Source organism: Rhinichthys klamathensis, unplaced genomic scaffold (assembly GCF_029890125.1).
Source record: "Rhinichthys klamathensis goyatoka isolate OS25496 unplaced genomic scaffold, OSU_Roscu_1.1 h1tg000281l_1, whole genome shotgun sequence".
NCBI classification, from domain to species: Eukaryota; Metazoa; Chordata; class Actinopteri; order Cypriniformes; family Leuciscidae; genus Rhinichthys; species Rhinichthys klamathensis.
In genome coordinates, this window is record NW_026606800.1 from 7,140,690 (window position 1) to 7,160,051 (window position 19,362).

A 19,362-nucleotide genomic window follows, 5' to 3' on the forward strand; every position below is an offset into this window, starting at 1 on the left:
TTGGCTTTGTGGAATTAAAGATAAAGAAATTGCACAAATGCATGTACTGTAAAAAAACCCCCACTGATTTACCACAGAATGTATTTGATGACAACACACATATAATAGAATCTGGATGATTCCAGATGTCCTGGGAAAACCAGGTAGCTGCTGGAAGAGGTGTTAGTGAGGCCAGTAGGGGGCGCTCACCCTGTGTACCGTCATTCGGATGAGAAGTCAAACCGCGGGTCTTGACTCTCTGTGGTCATAAAAAATCCCAGGATGTCCTTTGTAAAAGAGTAGGGGTTTAACCCCAGCATCCTGGCCATATTGCCCATTGGCCTCTGTCCATAATCATGGCCATCTAATCATTCATCACCATATGATTGGCGTCATCACTCTGTCTCCTCTCCACCAATAAGCTGCATGGTTTGTGGTGGGTGTTCTGAGAAAACCGCTATATAAATGTAATTAGATTCGATTATTATTATTATTATTATTAATTGTATTTGATGACAACATGCATATACTAAACCTTTTAACAGTTATTAGAAGTTTTAAGTTATTAATGATAGCTTCAAATTTAGTTATCAATCCTATCTCTAATGAAATGAAGTACCAATTTGTTGTTTGTATTTTTAACCATAAATTGGATAGTTGGCTTCGTGCAATTCAAGAAATTGCACAAATGCAAACATGTTTTACTTTGAAACTGATTTATTGTTAACATGTTCAGGAATGGTCAGATGTCTTTATTGTTTATTGGATAATTTCTTTCTTTTTTCCTTTTTTTTTTGTGTTTGTTTTATTGACACTAGCACCACAACCACCACCTACAACTGCAGCACCAACATCAGGTATGTACCATAAAAACAAATTACCAGAAAATGAATGTCATGACAACACATATAATACATTTTTTTTTATAGTTATTAAAATGTCAATGATAGCTTCATATTTTGATAGCGGTCCCGTCAACTCTTTCAGGTAAAGTGCAAATTTTGCACAGAATTAGTATTTTTTGATTGATTGATTTTGGTTTTATTGACACTAGCACCACAACCACCACCTGCAACTGTAGAACCATTATCAGGTATGTACTGTAAAATCAAATGACCAGAAAATGAATGTCATGACAACACATATAATAAATAAAAAAAATTGTAGTTATTAAAATGTCAATAATAGCTTCATATTTTGATAGCGGTCCCGTCAACTCTTTAAAGTAAAGTGCTAATTTTGCACAAAATTTAATTGAAAGCGGGTTTTTTAAATGTAAATTTGCTTACTGGCTTCAATATGGCCGTAAATACAAAAAAAAAAGTGTTTTCATATTCACTGCCATTATTTTACCCTACTGATTGTCATAAATATGGCGAATTAACAGAAATAATCGCATGACTGAAATAGATAAATAAATGCACTTGTTTGTTTTTTTGTGTGTTTTTTAGTTCGTAAAGGGTCAATGACAATAGATCAAGTTTTTGACACCAGTCTCAGCTACCCCAATAGTAATAAGTACAAACTCTATGCTAAAACAATTGAGTCAGCGGTAAGTATTTCAAATTTTGCATATTAAATATATTGATTGTTTCTGCATAAAAAAAGGGATAATTCACTCAAAAATTTAAATTGTCATCATTTACCCTCATGTTGTTCCAAACCTGTATGAGTTTCTTTCTTCTGTTGAACACAAAATAAGATATTTTAAAGAGTGTTGGTAACCAGACAGTTGACGAGCCATTGATTTCCATGTTTGTTTGTTTTTCCTACTATGGAAGTCAATGTCTACCGTCAGTTGTTTGATTACCAACATTCTTTAAAATATCTTCTTTTGTATTCAATAGAAGAAAGAAACTCGTACAGGTTTCAAACAACTTGAGGGTGAGTAAATGATGACAAAATTGACCTTTTTTGGGTGAACTATCCCTTTAATGCAAGGTTTATAATACAGAGTGTATTTTTTTAGGTAAATTTTTATTATTTAACCTTTCATCTGTTTCATGTAAATAAAAATGTACATCACAGTCTAACTAGTCAGAGTGTTGGCCAGAACAGAGCCATTTTTTAAGGAAATTGTCATGCTAAATCACAATCCTTCCATGTCAAATGAATCAAATTTCAGAAACTTCCCATGGCTAAAAAAATTTATTTTGTTTTTCTGTACAAAGACAAACATAAATAGTGATGATTGATGAAAGCCAAAATATTAAATGTCACAGATGTATATTTACTGAGTAATCCAGTAGAGGGAGCTCAAAATTACAATTTTCACCTGAGATTTGGTGCCAAAATACAGGGGTTTAAAAACGTCTCGGTTACGTATGTAACCCTAGTTCCCTGATAGGGAACGAGACGCTGCGTCAAACGCTGTGGGAACGCCCCTGCGTTGTGCGTCATGAAGCACGTATGGAATCAGCCCAATGGAGAGACGGAACGTCATAGGCGGGTGACGTCATCGACCAGGAAACTATAAAGCACCCCAAAAACACAAGCGCATCAGCTTCTGATAGGCCTGAAGGAGCGCTTAACGGGAATGCCGGGAGTATGGCAGAACGACGCAGCGTCTCGTTCCCTATCAGGGAACTAGGGTTACATACGTAACCGAGACGTTCCCTTTCAAGGGAACTTCGAGCTGCGTCAAACGCTGTGGGAACGCGAATACCCACGTCGCCATAGGACCAAGTGACCGTCATGTGAGATCTAGCGCACAGCGGACGAGAGCACCTGCACGGTGAAGACCATCCAGTCTCATCACAAACCTCACTCAGGGAAACTCCTGACAATAAAGCTTTGGATGCAGCCATACTCCTAGTAGAGCGGGCTCGTACAGCCAAAGGCGAAGGCTGACCAGCCGACTCATAAGCAAGTGAGATAGCCTCGACCACCCACTTGCTCATTCTCTATTTAGACGCAGGACACCCTTTCCTGGGTGGCCCGAAACATACAAATAAATGTTCTGATTTCCTCCACAGGGCAGCTCTGTGGACATAAGCGTCTAACCCCCTCACTTGGCAGAGCAAATTAAGTTTCTCCTGGTCTGACGACAGAAATGGAGGAGGACAGAAAGCCTGCAGAACTGTAGGTCTAACAACATTAGTAGGGACCTTAGGAACATAACCTGGCCTAGGGTATAGAAAAGCCTTAACCATACCAGGCGAAAATTCCAGGCACGAACTGCTAGCCTCAGCCTCAAAGTGCCACGAAGGAAACGAGTTATAAGCGGGTGTCTCCCAAGAGAAACTCCACTGAAAGGGACGTGGTAAGCAGACAGTGCCGCCACATACACCTTTAGTGTGGAGGGGGATAACCCTGTGGAGAAACGCTCCTGCAGGAATTCCAGCACTGCACCCACTGGGCAGTTAACTGGGTCCTACAGGTGTTCTCCATACCAAGAAGTGAAAAGTTTTCACTTCAAAGGCATATAGCTTCCTCGTGGATGGAGCTCTGGAGTGAAGGATGGTCTCAACAACCTCGGTTGAGAGACCGGAATCTAAGAGCTGGGCCCCCTCAGAGGCCAAGCCCACAGTTTCCATAACTCTGGGCGGGGGTGAAATATCATGCCGCCCGCCTGAGAGAGTAGATCCCTCCTGACCGGGAGCTCCAAAGGAGAGCCGTCCAGGAGAGAAACCAGGTCCGCAAACCATACTCTGGCCGGCCAGAACGGGGCTACTAATAGTAGGCTGACCCCGTCCTGGCGAACCCTCTCCAGAACTCCTGGTAGCAGAGCAATCGGGGGAAAAGCGTACAGACGTGACCTCGGCCACGGCTGCACCATAGCGTCCAACCCCAGAGGGGCTGGATGACTGATGGAGAACCACAGACGACAGTGCGATATCTCCTTGGAAGCGAATAGGTCTGCCTCGGCGCGACCGAAACTCAACCAAAGGAGCTCCACCACCTCGGGGGTGGAGTCTCCATTCCCCCGGCCTCGGCCCCTGCCTCGACAGAGAGTCCGCTACCAAATTCAAATACCCAGGAAGATACATTGCTAGTGATAGTAACTTCCCTAGGGACCACAGGAGGACCTGACGGGCCAACTTGTAAAGCCGGCGAGACCGCAGGCCCCCCTGACGATTTATATAAGAGACCACCGACATGTTGTTTGACTGAACTAGCACATGATGACCTCTCAGGTCTGCCAGGAAGTTTTTCAGAGCCTGAAACACTGCCAACATCTCTAGACAATTTATATGCCATGATAGATGATGGTCCTGCCACAGACCTTGGGCTGGACGACCACTCATGACCGCCCCCCACCCTGTGAGGGAAGCATCCGTCGTTAGCTTTATGCGACGACAAAGAGCCCCCAGCACAGGATCTTTGGATAGGAACCAAGTTTCTTTCCACAAGACCAGAGCACGAAGGCAGCGCCGCGTGACTTTGATCGTGTGGAGTGGATTTCCCCTCGGGGAGAATCCCTTGGTCCTGAGCCACCACCGCAGCGGTCTCATGTACAACAGGCCAAGGTATAACGTTGGACACTGCTGCCATCAAACCCAACAGTTTCTGAAACTGCTTTACAGTGAGTAGCTGGTCTAGCTTTACTGTTTCAAGGCTGAAGAATCGAAGCGATGCGGGTGACCTAATCCCAAACAACGCCCAGAAAAGTGGTCTCCAGGGAAGGAGATAAACACTTTTCTTCGCGTTCATCAACTTCCTGATATGCGCGAGGACGACATCTCGATGTCGAACCGCCATCTGCTCTGTAAAGTACGGGGAGATAGCTAGACCGAACGGAAGAACCCTATATTGGAATGCCTCGCCCCCGAAGGCAAACCTCAGGAACTTCCTGTGTTGTGGAAGGATGGAAATGTGGAAGTAAGCGTCCTTTAGATCTATCGTGACAAACCAGCCCTCGGACCTGATTTGTGACACGACCTGCTTGATAGTGAGCATCTTGAATTGAGCTTCCCTACCGAGCTATTTTATAGGCGCAAATCTAAAATTGGACGCAACCCCCCATCCTACTTTGGAACGATGAAATATCGGCTGTAATAACCTAGCTCCAAACTGGGAGGAGGAACCCGTTCTATAGCCCCCTTTTGAAGGAGCGTTTTCACCTCTTGTTCCATTACCAGAGCCTGCTCGGGGCCCACACTATGGGCAGAACCCCTCTGAGTTTCGGTGGACGACACCTAAATTGGATCGCATAACCTCTTACTACTGTCTGCAGGACCCACTGAGATATTCTTGGAAGGCTTTTCCACTCTGCCAAACATATTCTACTAAGGGTACCAGTCTCTCGAGACTGGTCTCTGGTGTAATTTGAGCAGCAAACACAGCGCCCTGTAACGGCGCACCGGCAGGGAACAACTGGTTTGACCGCTCTGAGACCCTCCTCAGAGGGAGCGAGCGTCCCTCGGAAAAGCACTCGCTGGGACCGTCTACGCCCCGGCATGAAGGCGGGGTTGGCAGAACGGGCCCCTGAGGGCACCGAGGAAGAATGGGCACCGTAAAAAGAGGTGAACACCTTTCTCTTTCGATGGGGACCACCCTCGGTGTCAGAGGAGGCGAGCGTCCCTCGGGAAAGCGCTCGCCGGGACCGTCTGCGCCCCGGCATGAAGGCGGGGTTGGCAGAACGGGCCCCTGAGGGCACCGAGGAAGAATGGGCACCGTAAAAAGAGGTGAACACCTTTCTCCCTCGGTGGGGACCGCCCTCAGCATAGCCAATATAACTGTCCTCAAATCAGTTCTATTGCTTTTTTATATATATATATATATATATAATATTATATTTATTTTTCAAAAAGCTTTGGCTGAGGGTGCCGCGTCTGGTCCCACTGTCATGCAGGGGGAGCGCGGGACGCGATACTCTGCTTTGCTGCGCCTATGCGATGAGCTCGTGGACGGCCGGGGCTGCTCCCGCCCAGCAGCCCCGTGGACGTGAACTTTTAATGGAAGAAACCTTTTAAAAGCTGCTGCCTGCTTCTTTTCTTCCTGAAATTATCAATGACAGTATTAACTAAGTCACTGAATAACCCCGCAAGGGAGAGAGGATCATCTAAAAGAAAGCTTTCTCTTTCTGTTTCATGTTGGAAAAAAAAATCATTTTACCACAAATCGGCAGCCTGACGCAGTTCTCGAACCACGTCAGTACTGCCTCCTCACTCACGTCCTTTAGCAAATCAGCCTGGTATGCCTGCAATATAGACATTGTATGCAGACACGTTGCAGCCTGACCTGCCGCCAAATACACTTTACAAAGCCGAAATATTTCATAATGGCTTGGAAGGTAATGCCGGTGCTTTAAATGACAATGCAGCCTCGGAAGAGAGATAGCTCGCAAGCGTCTCTTCTACCCGCGGCAAAGCGCCGTCTTTTCTTTTCAAAAACCTAGCCCCCGTTAAATCTGAATATGTGAATGATTGGGGGCTAAAATTATATCAGAAGCCTGCTTCTTCCATAATCTCGACACCTCAGTATGGAGATCATGAAAAAACGGCAAGCACCGGCATGGAGGTTGCACACGGGAAGGGAGAAATCTTTCATCTAACTTAGATTTAATAACAGACTCCTGCCTAGCCACTGGCCACTCAATGCTTAGTTTTAATACAACTCGAGTGAGAACCTCCATGAGCTCTTCGCTTTCGGGAGTGTTAGGTGGCGAGTCCTCCACATCTCCCTCGTCAATACTGCTATTTTTATCTCCTAGTTTTTATAACTGTATAACGATAGTTGCAGTACTGGTGCCTCAGCCCGGGCGGAAGAAACCGCAGAGCGTGCTTCCAAACCGGGCTGAGACACTGGATCTAACAGGTAAAGGCAGAGATAAGGCAGAGCCCGTCTCTAACCCCGCTGAAAGATCCATTTGCGATCCCCACGATAAGCGTCGCCGCTCAGCCTCGGCAGAAGCGGGACTCGAACCGCGGGGAGCGCGCACCGAGCACTCTCCTCAGAGAGCGCCCGGCGGTAGCGGAGCGTCCATAAAGGCAGACGCTCGCAATGCTCGCAGCCAGCCCCTCGAGAGCTGACTGGGCATGCTGCACTTCCAAACAAACGACACAAAGAACGTGTGTATCCCCGCCCGTTAGATAGCGCGAGCAGGGAGGAACACACTTCTTAAATGCCGTTCGCTCGCCATAGTCTCTCATACAAAATTGTTTGTGTGGTGTAAATGTGATAACTCCTGCCTAGCAAATACTAAAGACAGACACAGTGTTTACACTCAGACAGATTCACATATAGCGCGACTGAAGGCACAGAAGCTGATGCGCTTGTGTTTTTGGGGTGCTTTATAGTTTCCTGGTCGATGATGTCACCCGCCTATGACGTTCCGTCTCTCCATTGGGCTGATTCCATACGTGCTTCATGACGCACAACGCAGGGGCGTTCCCACAGCGTTTGACGCAGCTCGAAGTTCCCTTGAAAGGGAACTACTTTAGAAAGATGGAATCATCATTATTTTATTTTTACACAGAGATTGGTAGGTCTATTTGTAAAATCGGTTAACCTTAGCAATCTTTGTTTCATTATATGACAACAGTGAGTTCTTGTGTTGTTTTGCCTCAAGTTTGCATGCCTGCAACTCAAGAAGATATCTTAATATCCTTTCAGATTCTGGTTCTTAAGAAACTTTCATTTTGGTATCTTCATTTTAACGGGACTCAATGGTTCATTCAATCCCATAGATATTGAGGTCTTAATGCGGCTCCATGAGTAAATTGGTCAATTGTACACATTTTCAGTGGTCAAAAACCAAATGAGGGTCACTTTGCATACAGCTAATACTTTTTTCTTTTGGAATCACTTCGACGCGGCGCTGTAATATCTTCACTCGTGAAAAGTCCCCTCTCCCTCTCCCTCTCCCCCTCTCCCCCCTCTCCCTCTCCCTCTCCCTCTCCCTCTCCCTGTCATTTCCGTCAATAGAACCAACGTGACCTGCACGCCTGCAGTAGTAGTAGTTTTTTGTGCAGAGTTGACGAAGTATCAGGGAGAGGGAGAGGGGGAGAGGACTTTTCACGAGTGAAGATATTACAGCGCCGAGTCGAAGTGCTCCCAATAAGTGCTATTCCGCCATACATTATAGTTATCCATTTTACCCGCTTATAAAAAGCGCCACATTTTATTTAGTGTCACCATACTTGGTCGTGTAACTACTCGTGTAACTATATTTAAATAGAGAAAACGTGGATGTGTTTGGTCGCTTCTAACTTCATCTCTGTTTGGCCCATGTACAATGAATGGGGCTAAGCTAACTGCTCTCAAAGTTCTCCGCCCGACAGAGCGATTAAGTGCACGCACTGAGACGAGAGAGGTATGTATCAACTCGTCTTAGATAAGAGAATAACAGTTAATATGAAAAAACGGTGGAGTATCCCTTTAAGAATGAGAATCTAGAAGGATGTTAAGATATTGAATACTTTTAGAGTTCCAGGCATGGCATGGCAACTTTAGAAAAAAAAAATTATGGCACTCAGACAGGTATGTTCTATGCAATTGTGCTAAGAGGAGATATTCCTCTTTAAAAGAAAAATGTATCAGCTGTATGCAAAGTGACCCACATTTGGTTTTTGACCACTGAAAATTGACCAATTTACTCATGACTCATTTACAGAGACTCGTTTCTCTGGGATTGAACCATTGAGGGCCTTTAAAAGAAGATACCAAAAGAAAAGTTTGTTAAAAACCATAATCTAAAAGGATATAAAGATATCTTTAATAATTATTGAGTTACAGGCATGCAAACTTGAGGCAAAAAAAAAGGTGCTTTTTGTCATTTTTGTCACTGTTGGCATATAATTAAACAAAGATTGCTAAAGTCAACAGATTTTACAAATAGACCTACCAATCTCTGTGTAAAAATAAAATAATGATGCTGCCATCTTTCTAAAGTCATTTTTACACTCCTCTAATTTGATAAATTAATTAATTAGATAAATAATTTATAAAAATCGATATATCTCTGGTTCTCGTAATTAAATCTTGAAAACTATATCATATTTTTTTTTTCAGTTTTATCATTGATCTGGTTTACTTTCTAATGTACACTGGTTACACTTACTTTTTACAGATTGATACAAGTTACAAAACTGTGTCTTCCTACAGTAAGGATTCAGTAAGAGTCACTGGCTTCAGGTAAGGTCTATAATTAAACATTCACTCAAAAAGTTCCATTTTAGTTTTTACCTCTTGTTAAAACAGTGTTTTCTCGTTGTTGTGGTTTGTGTGTTACTCCATAGGCCTGGTAGCATTATAGCAGACTATGAATTTAATGTAAAAACCAACAGCCTCAGCGACCTCAACGGCGATGATTTTACATCAGCAAACTTAAATGTTTTTAAAACTCTCCAGGAGGCTGGAATCCCTGTAGCTCTGAGTGCTTTTTCTGAAAGTGGTAAGGGTTGTCATTATCTAATCTTAAACATTTTAAACACAGTTCTATTCTCCCCTATGAATCTGTATGAGTTTTGCTTTCAGAACAAAAGAACCTGTCAACTGCAGAAAAATGGTATCCCTTTCAAAAGATGGAGCTGAGATGTATTCGCCCAGCGTCTGTTCAGGGTGAAATGACATGGACAGTGAATGGCCAAGATCCTACACTAGACACCCTTAGATACTTCATTTCACCTGACCGTAGCACTCTCATTGTGAACAATGCTACCGAGAGAGACAATGGTGAGTCACACATAATGTATCTTTGTCCTATCAATGATATTTTACATGACTGACTGATCAGATATCAACCTCAAATTTGGAACACGACTTGTTTAGATTTATGGCTTTGATTTTCTAGCAGTTTTAGAGTTTAACATGTTTCATAAAATATAATTATAGATTAAATTTTATATAAAATATTGTATTAAATGTTTTATAACATTATATAAAATATTGTTCATAAATCATATTCATAAACTTAAACCTCTATAACTTTTTTTTGTTTCACTTTAAAAAAAAAAAATGTTTTACTTCAACAATCTGCCAGTGCTCTTCTTTAAAATTATACCAAACTTAAGTTTGTGCTCCCAAGCTTCAAATTTTTATTAGTTTCTTAACATAGACATTTTCTTTTAAATTGACGCACAAGGGTTAATTAATATTAATAAGTCAGTCCTTCCCCTTGTACTGTTCATAAACTGAAATCCTGTGTATTGTGCAGATGTGCTTGAGATGTATTGTCTTGCAAAAATTAAGCCACGTTTTAAACTCAGTTTTTATATTAATCTTTTAATATCAATGAATAAATAACCCAGAGATCAGTTTAGAAGGAGAAATGTCAAAACTGAAATGTCCACAATTTAACATTAGGATATGATTAGAACAACACATTCTCATCCCAAGGCGTCATCTAACTGACACTTTTGACCATGCGTCAACATGCCGACGCACACGGTACCCCTTAAGCGTCAATATGAGACGCTCATCCTCGGGCGTCATCTAATTGACGCTTTTGACCATGCGTCTAAATCCGATGCACATGGCACGCTTTAGCGTCAGTTAGATGATGCTTCCCTTATGGGTAGGTTTAGGTCTGGGGCAGGGTTAGGGTTAGACCACTAGGAGGTGCGTCTCATATTGACGCTTAAGGGGTACCATGTGCGTCGGCATGTTGACGCATGGTCAAAAGTGTCAGTTAGATGACGCCTTGGGATGAGAACGGGCTGGATTAGAAATAATAGAAAGTTCACTTGAAATGTAAATAAATAAATTTGATTAGTAATGTTATTTTTGCTCAATTCACAAGCACAAAAAAAACATTATTTATGTTTTCACTAGTTTGATAAGTTAGTTGACTAAATAGATGCATGAATAGACACTTGGATAGTGTAAGGGGCATATTAAGGCACCTTTAGCTGTTTTAAATAATGCCAGGTGTTAAAACCATAGTGACTTATATCCTGTAGCAGATTTTTTTTTATTTATTTTTTTTATTGCTAGCTAGAGAGCCTACTGTAGCTTACTGTATAGGAATATCAGCCGAAAAAGATGTGAGATAAAAGAAAAGTGTGTTTCGGGGGAGAAAATGTAATCGCATGTCACATGACCGTAAATAAGAGAATAACAACATTAATTTTAGGATTTATCGCACACAAAAATCATACAGGGTTAGAGTTATGAGAAGTTAGGTAAATATTGACAGAATTATCATGCTATTGTACAACTTCAGGCATGTATTGTTTTCATTTTGAGCATATTTAATAAAAAATCTTAAACAGAAGAACTAAACTAAAGAAAGTAAACCAATTTAAAATCATTCCTTTTTTGCTTTAGAAAATAATAACTTATGTATGTGTTGTGGCAAAAATTCATCTCAAACAAACATCACTGCGTAAGAGACACTCAGAGTCAAATTATATAAAATAGAAGTATTTATTCTTGCAAGAATAGGAGCAGTCTAATACACAGTTGTTACCCTGTGCAGAAGAGTGACACACCCCCAGACAGACTGAACTAGCTTTTATCTTAGTTTCAAGGCCTTCTTCCCCCCAGAGCCTTCCTCCCAGTAGTTTTCCATAGACGTCACTAGTTGGCCCACTAAGCTCCCCTGCACTAAATGGCCTTCTGACATCTAGGTCAGAGGTCCTTGTTCGTCTGTTCTCTGGAGTGTCTCCCTCTTCTGCCTCCCCAGGTACATAAACAGAATCTTCTCTCACTACAAGTGAGAGACACACATGTGACATTCTTTGAATCATCTATATTTAACTAAAGATCAATGAATATCATTAAAATTGCCACCACAACTCCTCACTTTTTATCATTCTGATTACCCATAATCACAATAATAAACAATAAGACAAATTTTAAGTCATATCATCACACTTATACTCTTCATCTCTGATTTTTGCATAAATGATCACTCTCCTTGAACCTGTGAAGAAAAGTTTAGAATGAAGAAGCATAAGGCTGTTTTTGTGGGGGAAAGGCCCCGTAATATTTTAGCTAGCAAGTAAACATGTTTACGGTGCCGGGCTAAGCGAGAAATCTCTGTTCCTGCGCTCCTGTAAACAGACCCTCAGTCACACCAGTAAGGAAAAAGGTAGTTATAACATAGTAAGGAAACAAACAGATAAAAGTATAATAAAAATCACTCAGTTTCAAACCCTATCTTTGTACGCCATCTCGTAACACGGATGACTGCTGCTTTTAACCCTCTTTAAATCTTTTGCCCTTAATCTTTCTCAGAAAATAAACAAATAGAAGAAAAACAAACAGAACATACATTTAACACATCTCACTGTAGCTCCCGCTAACTGTATCGTCGCATAATTTTGTTCATCCTTGGGATAGACTGTCATTTTTTACCAATTGAACAGACAGCAGGTTCTCACCTGTCTCTGTAATCATATTCACCCATGAATAACAAAATTATCACAATAACAATCCTAACTCCTATCATTAAGCCTTTTCCATTAATCTACGCCCATCTCCATATTTCACCTTGGTTTTCCTAACCATATTTTGTTCACTTCTAATTCAATTTAGTAAGCCCTATTTAATGCCATATTTAACAAAATCTAACCAGAGAAGTCTTATAATTTTATCCATTCTTCTAACCAATGCAGTTCAATATTAACTCTAATATTTCCATTACAGACACAATCAATATATTTTCTACATTTACAATCAAATCAATACCTAGTTTGATTCAATCAAACAAAATCATCACAAAAACAGATTCTTCTATTAAACTTAAACCATCAGTTGTGTTGATCATCTCGTTCGCCCCACAGACGTTCCGTGTTCGCCAGGGTGACACTTTGCGTGCCGTTGCAATGGTCTTTCCCTCGTAGGTTCGGGAGGTACGTTACTAGCACGTCCTTGAATCCCTTACTTTGTGCTCTATTGGATGCTTGAGGCCTGTTGGTGTTGTCTAAGGTGAGAGGCTTGGACCCAGGTGACACATTCTCCAACCATTTTCTGATCCTTATAAGGTTTTCCCTTATATCACGACCACACCCACACTGGAGTGAACTGTCACCTGTGAATGGAGACCTTAAGTATTTTGTTAGTGACCGCTTCACAGCCGCTCGTCCCCTTTGGTGTGACCTGTGGAATCAACAACCTGAAACATTATCTCCGGATAATTTCTTGCTCACTTAATAGCACTCGGGGTCCTTTTACCCTGAAAAACACTCAACCCACTTTGCTCATGTCCACACAATATTTATACATTTGGAACAGAATTAGTTCTGTTGGATCCAATCCATCCTGACATTCTGTAAAAGGAAAATTTTAAGTTATGCGCTGCGCAGGTGTAGCACCTTTCTGCCACAATAATAACCCAGGCCAGGATAGTTAGCCAAATTCATCCATAACCATTATTTTATTGGCACATTTTGCCCTGTCTCCCAATCCTGCATGGTCTCTGTAAAGAGAAACAAATTTCGAAGTTATTGTCAGATAGTAAAGTACGTAGTTTCTTTTGTCTACTGTTCTCCCGTGTCCTTCGATGCCCTGGCGTTTCCTGTTGAAACAATCTTTGTTATTGGTGTGTGCACACTCACAGACATCAATTTTGTTAGGCAGAAAAAATGGCTTCTTTCAGGGCTTTTATCAAATTACCCCTAGTGTTCTCCCAACATTTATTCAGCAAATGTTAACCCCTTAATAAACCATATTTGGCAATTGTTATACCATCTCCCTCTTGATGCACGACACAACACTCAAGCATCAATTTAACACTAACCCAAACGTTGTCCTTCAGACAAATTCCCTCCAGACATCTTTCTCTGCCTCTGAAACAAAAATATTACATTCTTCATATCATGTTAATCCCTGTCAATCATACAATGCCTTATTTTATTCTAAAACTTTTCATATCATTTAAACAGTTAATTTGACTTCCATAAATTCTGTCAGACCATGTCTATTTTCATCACATATAGTTTTCTACTATATTTCTCCTTTCTTTTCCCTACATGCCAGTTCCTTCATTATCCTCTCCTTTCTTTTCTCAAACATGCCAGTTCCTTCATTATCTAACCAGTACATGATTGTTTGAACAATCCCCACACACACGTCTCACACACCAACCTTTTTGTTTTTTCACTTCCCTCTTCCACCAAGTCTCACTTACAGTTCCCTCTATTTCACACAGACAGCCTTATTGCTTCTTGCTACTTCAATCCTTGTCATATAAATTTAAGTTCTATAGACATCTAATGTCATGCATCCATTTACTGGATGAAGAAGTAAAAAAAACATTATTTCTCCTGGCAGTTCGACATTTTATCTTCAACTGAACAATCCATTATCTGTTCACATTTTTTACACACATGTTGAACGCAGCCACAACAACCTTTTGTCCCGCTGCCCTGTTCCACTGATTCTCGCACACTCTTAGTCTATTTGTGCTCATGGTAGCTCATGATCATGGTATTTTCTCAGTTTTTTCCCCAATATCTAAAACATACATTTCCCCCATACTTTCCTAGTTCTACAGAAAACCGGTGTATCAAATTTCGCAAGCTTGCTTTTGAGACATCCCCATACTGGCTGTTTTCTGTTCCCTGTGGATTTCTCTTCAACGCGCGTTTTCTTTAATCTGTTAGGCGTCCCTAAACAAATCCGATTCTTTTCTTTTAACCCAAATCGGTCGGGTTGCACTATTAGTGCCCTCCTAATTAAGGTTTACCAAAAACTGTTCTGGTTCCCCCTAATTAGCCTCAGTACCTAAAAACAATTTTCTCCGTCGTGGAACAACTAATTTTCAGGGTACCTATCTGTTTGAAATCTCTTGATCTGTTACAGTTCTCACTTAATCCCAGATTATTTATCTGCTTGAAATTTCTTGTTCTGTTACAGACCTCAATTAATCTCAGATTTTTCCCTCGTATCTGTTTGAAATTTCTTGATCTATATAGATCTCAATTAATCTCAGATTACGTACCACAGAAACAGCCTTCAGCCAATATGGTTCAATTTCACTCTTCTTCCCATTAAACCGAATTTAAATGACCCTTACCAGAGACGTTGTTTCATGCCACTTGCGGGTTCTTTAGATTCCAGTGGTCGATTCTCCCGGCCCTGATATCGGTCGGCCCCTCTCTCTCAAGTTTACGAGGTAGAGCTGGAACTTACTTAGTCCAGGTGGCCAAACACCGTCCGATCTCAGGTCCAGGAGGCACGTCCAAGGAATCCCACTTCTGACACCAAAACTGTTGTGGCAAAAATTCATCTCAAACAAACATCACTGCGTAAGAGACACTCAGAGTCAAATTATATAAAATAGAAGTATTTATTCTTGCAAGAATAGGAGCAGTCTAATACACAGTTGTTACCCTGTGCAGAAGAGTGACACACCCCCAGACAGACTGAACTAGCTTTTATCTTAGTTTCAAGGCCTTCTTCCCCCCAGAGCCTTCCTCCCAGTAGTTTTCCATAGACGTCACTAGTTGGCCCACTAAGCTCCCCTGCACTAAATGGCCTTCTGACATCTAGGTCAGAGGTCCTTGTTCGTCTGTTCTCTGGAGTGTCTCCCTCTTCTGCCTCCCCAGGTACATAAACAGAATATTCTCTCACTACAAGTGAGAGACACACATGTGACATTCTTTGAATCATCTATATTTAACTAAAGATCAATGAATATCATTAAAATTGCCACCACATATGTATGCATTTTTTCACTTGCAGGTAGATACTCCTGTATTATTAAAAGGGCCCCATTACCTTATATTCAGTGGCAAAATATAACTCTTGAACCACGTCCCAATATCCTGTTGAATATGATGGATACAAAGCTTCAGTGTACTGCCCAGACAATTCAACTGTCTTGCTGTGAAGATAATTACGGTGTTGTGTGGGATAATGAGACTTCAAAAGGTTGTACATACAGATATTTATATATATTGCAATATAGTCTTACAAAACTGAAAAAAATCAGGGAATGTTTTAAATATGTTTTAACGATTGTATTTACCCATTTTATGCAATCAGATGGCAGCAGATGTCTCGTATTCAATTATCAAATCCACAGTGATAATTGTGGGGAAAACATCTTTACATGTCGAATCAAGAACCAACCAGCAGTACAAACTTTCAGTTATAGCTGGAAAAGTGTCACAGTTGGCACAATCAAAGAAAGTAAGCCTTAAGTGTTTCATTATTTACATGATTCAGCAGCAAGTTCATTTATCTGTTGTAGTTGTCTAAAACAAATAATTGATTTTTTCTGACTTGCAGCATTTGCCTGTAGTGACTTGAATGGAGTTGGAAAAATAGGTGAAACTGTAACAGGAGCCTGTGAAAACACCAAAGAAGGCAACATAACTTATCTGTGTACATCAGAGGGATGGAGTAAAACGGAGGACAACTGTGTAGTTAAAGACATCAAAGACCTTCAAAGGAAAGCTGAGGTAATCTATTGGTTGTCTATTTATTATTAAAAAAGAAAAAAGAAAGAAAGAAAAATATGATCGATTTGAAATATTTCTCAAATTTCTTGTTTTATATTTGTAATTTAGTTCTTGACTGAGGTTCAGATACCAGATTTTGTGGCTCAGCTCAGTAATGCTACAGTGAAGAATAATCAGGAGATAACACAGTCTCCTGTGACTGTCCAAACAATTGTTGAGATACTTGTACAAATTGCTAAAGTCTCACAAAAAATTACCATCGATAAGATTGTGATAGAGGTATGTATATTCAAGTTTTTTGTGCAAATTGTGTGTTCCTCACAGAAAAAAAACGTGTTGTATAAAACTTGCTTGTTGTATCTAGTGTATTGAATATGAATATTGAATACATATAGCATGTATATCATATAACATGAGCAGTATTTTTCAAAAGCAAAAAGATAATGCAAATCTTTTCAGTTTCCATTGAAAAAAAGGTCATTAGTCATATTGATGCATCATACAGATTTTTTTTAAAACAATCTTTTGAACTCTTTTGATTCTCATGAGTTAAATGTTTATCATTTCTCTATTTTAAAATCGAATATATATTTATGCATTACAAAATGTCAATTAACTACTGGATTTGAATAATCTTTATTGTTCAATCTGATTAAATACAACTGTTTCTACTAAACATTAATAACTTTTTACAGGGTTTTCTTCAAACAGTGGACATCCTTGTATCAAATGATACCATTAATTCATGGAAAAAATTGAATAATAACAGCACATCAGGAAACACCAGCATTGAACTTCTGGCCGCTATTGAGAATATGAGTAAAAATCTCGCAGAGGACAATTTTACGATTAATAGCACAAAATCCCTTGAGTTGAACAGAACAGTAGTAACTACATCATATAGTGGAACATCAAAACTGTCAAACTCAACTACTGAGATTCTGATACCACAGGTTTTTAAACCAACCTCCTTAACCATTATCGTCTTCTCAAATCTTGACAAAATCCTACCTACTCGTAATATTAGTAATAATGACAGGAAGAAATCAGTTTCCCTCATCAATGGAGATGTGGTAGTTGTTAAGGTTAACCAAATGGTTAACAACATTTATTTTACTTTTGACATTACGAATGCATCTTTGGGAAATCCTCAGTGTGTCTTTTGGAACTTCAGTCTTGACGCATGGGATTCCAGTGGATGTGAAGTAAAGCCCTCAGTGAACAAACCTGGCAAGATTACATGTGAATGCAACCACACAACCTCTTTTTCAATCCTGATGTCCCCATTTCCTGATGAAAGTGATCTCTTGGCTTACATAACATATATTGGCGTAGCTATTTCAATGGTCAGCTTGATTTTGTGCCTCATTATTGAGATTATCGTGTGGAAGTCAATGACAAGAAATGACACATCCTACATTCGACATGTGTCCATAGTCAACATTGCTGTGTCCCTGCTGTTCGCAAACATCTGTTTTATCATTGGAGCCGCAGTCGCGCAACAAGAGCAGCCAACATCAGTGGGTCGCTGCAGTTCAGTGGTTTTCTTCATGCACTTTTTTTACCTGGCCCTTTTCTTCTGGATGTTAATTTCAGCGCTGTTGCTCTTTTACCGTACAGTCATGGTCTTTTCCCAAATGTCAAGGGCCAGAATGATGGCCATTGCCTTCATAGTCGGTTATGGTGCACCTTTGCTCATAGCGGCCATTACTGTTGCGTCGACAGCTGGACCTCAGAAATATATCATGAAAAAAGATGCATGCTGGCTGAACTGGGATGAGTCTAAGGCCCTGCTGGCATTTGTGATTCCAGCTCTCACTATTGTAGCCATAAACCTTGTGGTTTTGATTGTGGTTCTGTATAAGATGTTGAGGAGAGGAGTTATTACCACAACTCAACCGGATGAGAAACATGCCCTGGTGGTCATTGCCCGATGTGTGGCCATATTGACTCCTATCTTTGGTCTAACATGGGGATTTGGAATTGGAACCATGGTGTCCCGTAAAGTAGGCATTCATGTGGTGTTTGCACTCCTCAATTCACTGCAGGTATCACTTTCTGTCTTTTTGTTTTGACTTTATAGGTAATATTTAGCTTTTTTAAATGCTAACTTTAAAGCAATAGTTGTTACACAAATAATGCAACAATTATGATATTCTGTAATTACAACAATCCATTTTAAAGCCTCACAAAAATGCAATAAGTTTTTTCCAATGTTGTGAGATATGAAATTAATCAGCATTGCATCTATTGTTATTTACTCAAAAATATTTTTCTCATATTTTTGTAACACTTCTGCAGGGATTCTTTATATTGGTGTTTGGAACGCTTTTAGACAGCAAGGTATGAATGGATTTTTATCACTTTGCAATTTGACAAACCATTGTGTCAATCATTGTTAAAATGATCTTATAAGCATTCAGTTCTACTGCAGTGCTTTAATTCATTTTGTCACGTATGGTTACAGATCCGTGAGGCACTGGCAGAAAGGCTGTCACTAAGGAACCTTACCAGCTCTAACCGTACCAAGGTAAATGCCAACAAAACAATGCATCTGATCCGTGAGTTCTTCCTAATGATAGATGTACTCAGTTTACAACTGATATCTTAAATCTCTGTATTACAGAGTACTAGTGCAGGACCATCATCTTCAAGCGGGCCGGGTTTCTTTGAAAGGATACGTAGGAGAAGAAGTAAGTTTTGCAATTAAAATTGATACATTTTAATTTATCTATGATATGACAAGATTACTTTAAGTAACATGCAAATAATTATTTGCAGATATGTTCAACGTATCTGAAGCCAGCGCTATCTCAGCAGCAACATCTTCAAACAGCTCTGGTGGCTCAGATACTTTTATGAATCAATAATCAGCTACTTCATTATTAACTATTAGTCTACTTTGTTAAATATTAAACAGCCTTTTCCAAACAAGTTTTCAACACTGCAAGTATATGTAAACTGTACAATGTTACTAATTTCTGAAGTAAATTGTAAAAAGAATGTTCTGAAGTATTAATAAAAATGGCTTACAGTCTACAGATCTAATGTTTTACAGTTTTTCTCAGTCGCTTTGGTACATCTCTCG

The 19,362-nt window shown here is 40.3% G+C and overlaps 1 protein-coding gene across 1 annotated transcript; it reads left to right on the forward strand.

The window, feature by feature from the left end:
• Window positions 1–6,202: 6,202 nt before the first annotated feature.
• Window positions 6,203–19,156, forward strand: LOC130103057 (adhesion G-protein coupled receptor F1-like). Its single transcript, XM_056269242.1, has 10 exons — window positions 6,203–6,214; window positions 8,993–9,057; window positions 9,162–9,316; window positions 16,102–16,274; window positions 16,383–16,553; window positions 16,970–18,322; window positions 18,576–18,617; window positions 18,742–18,804; window positions 18,901–18,967; window positions 19,056–19,156. The coding sequence occupies exons 1-10, from the start codon at window positions 6,203–6,205 to the stop codon at window positions 19,142–19,144; spliced, it is 2,190 nt and encodes a 729-aa protein (XP_056125217.1). The 3' UTR covers window positions 19,145–19,156.
• The last annotated feature ends 206 nt before the right edge of the window (window positions 19,157–19,362 follow it).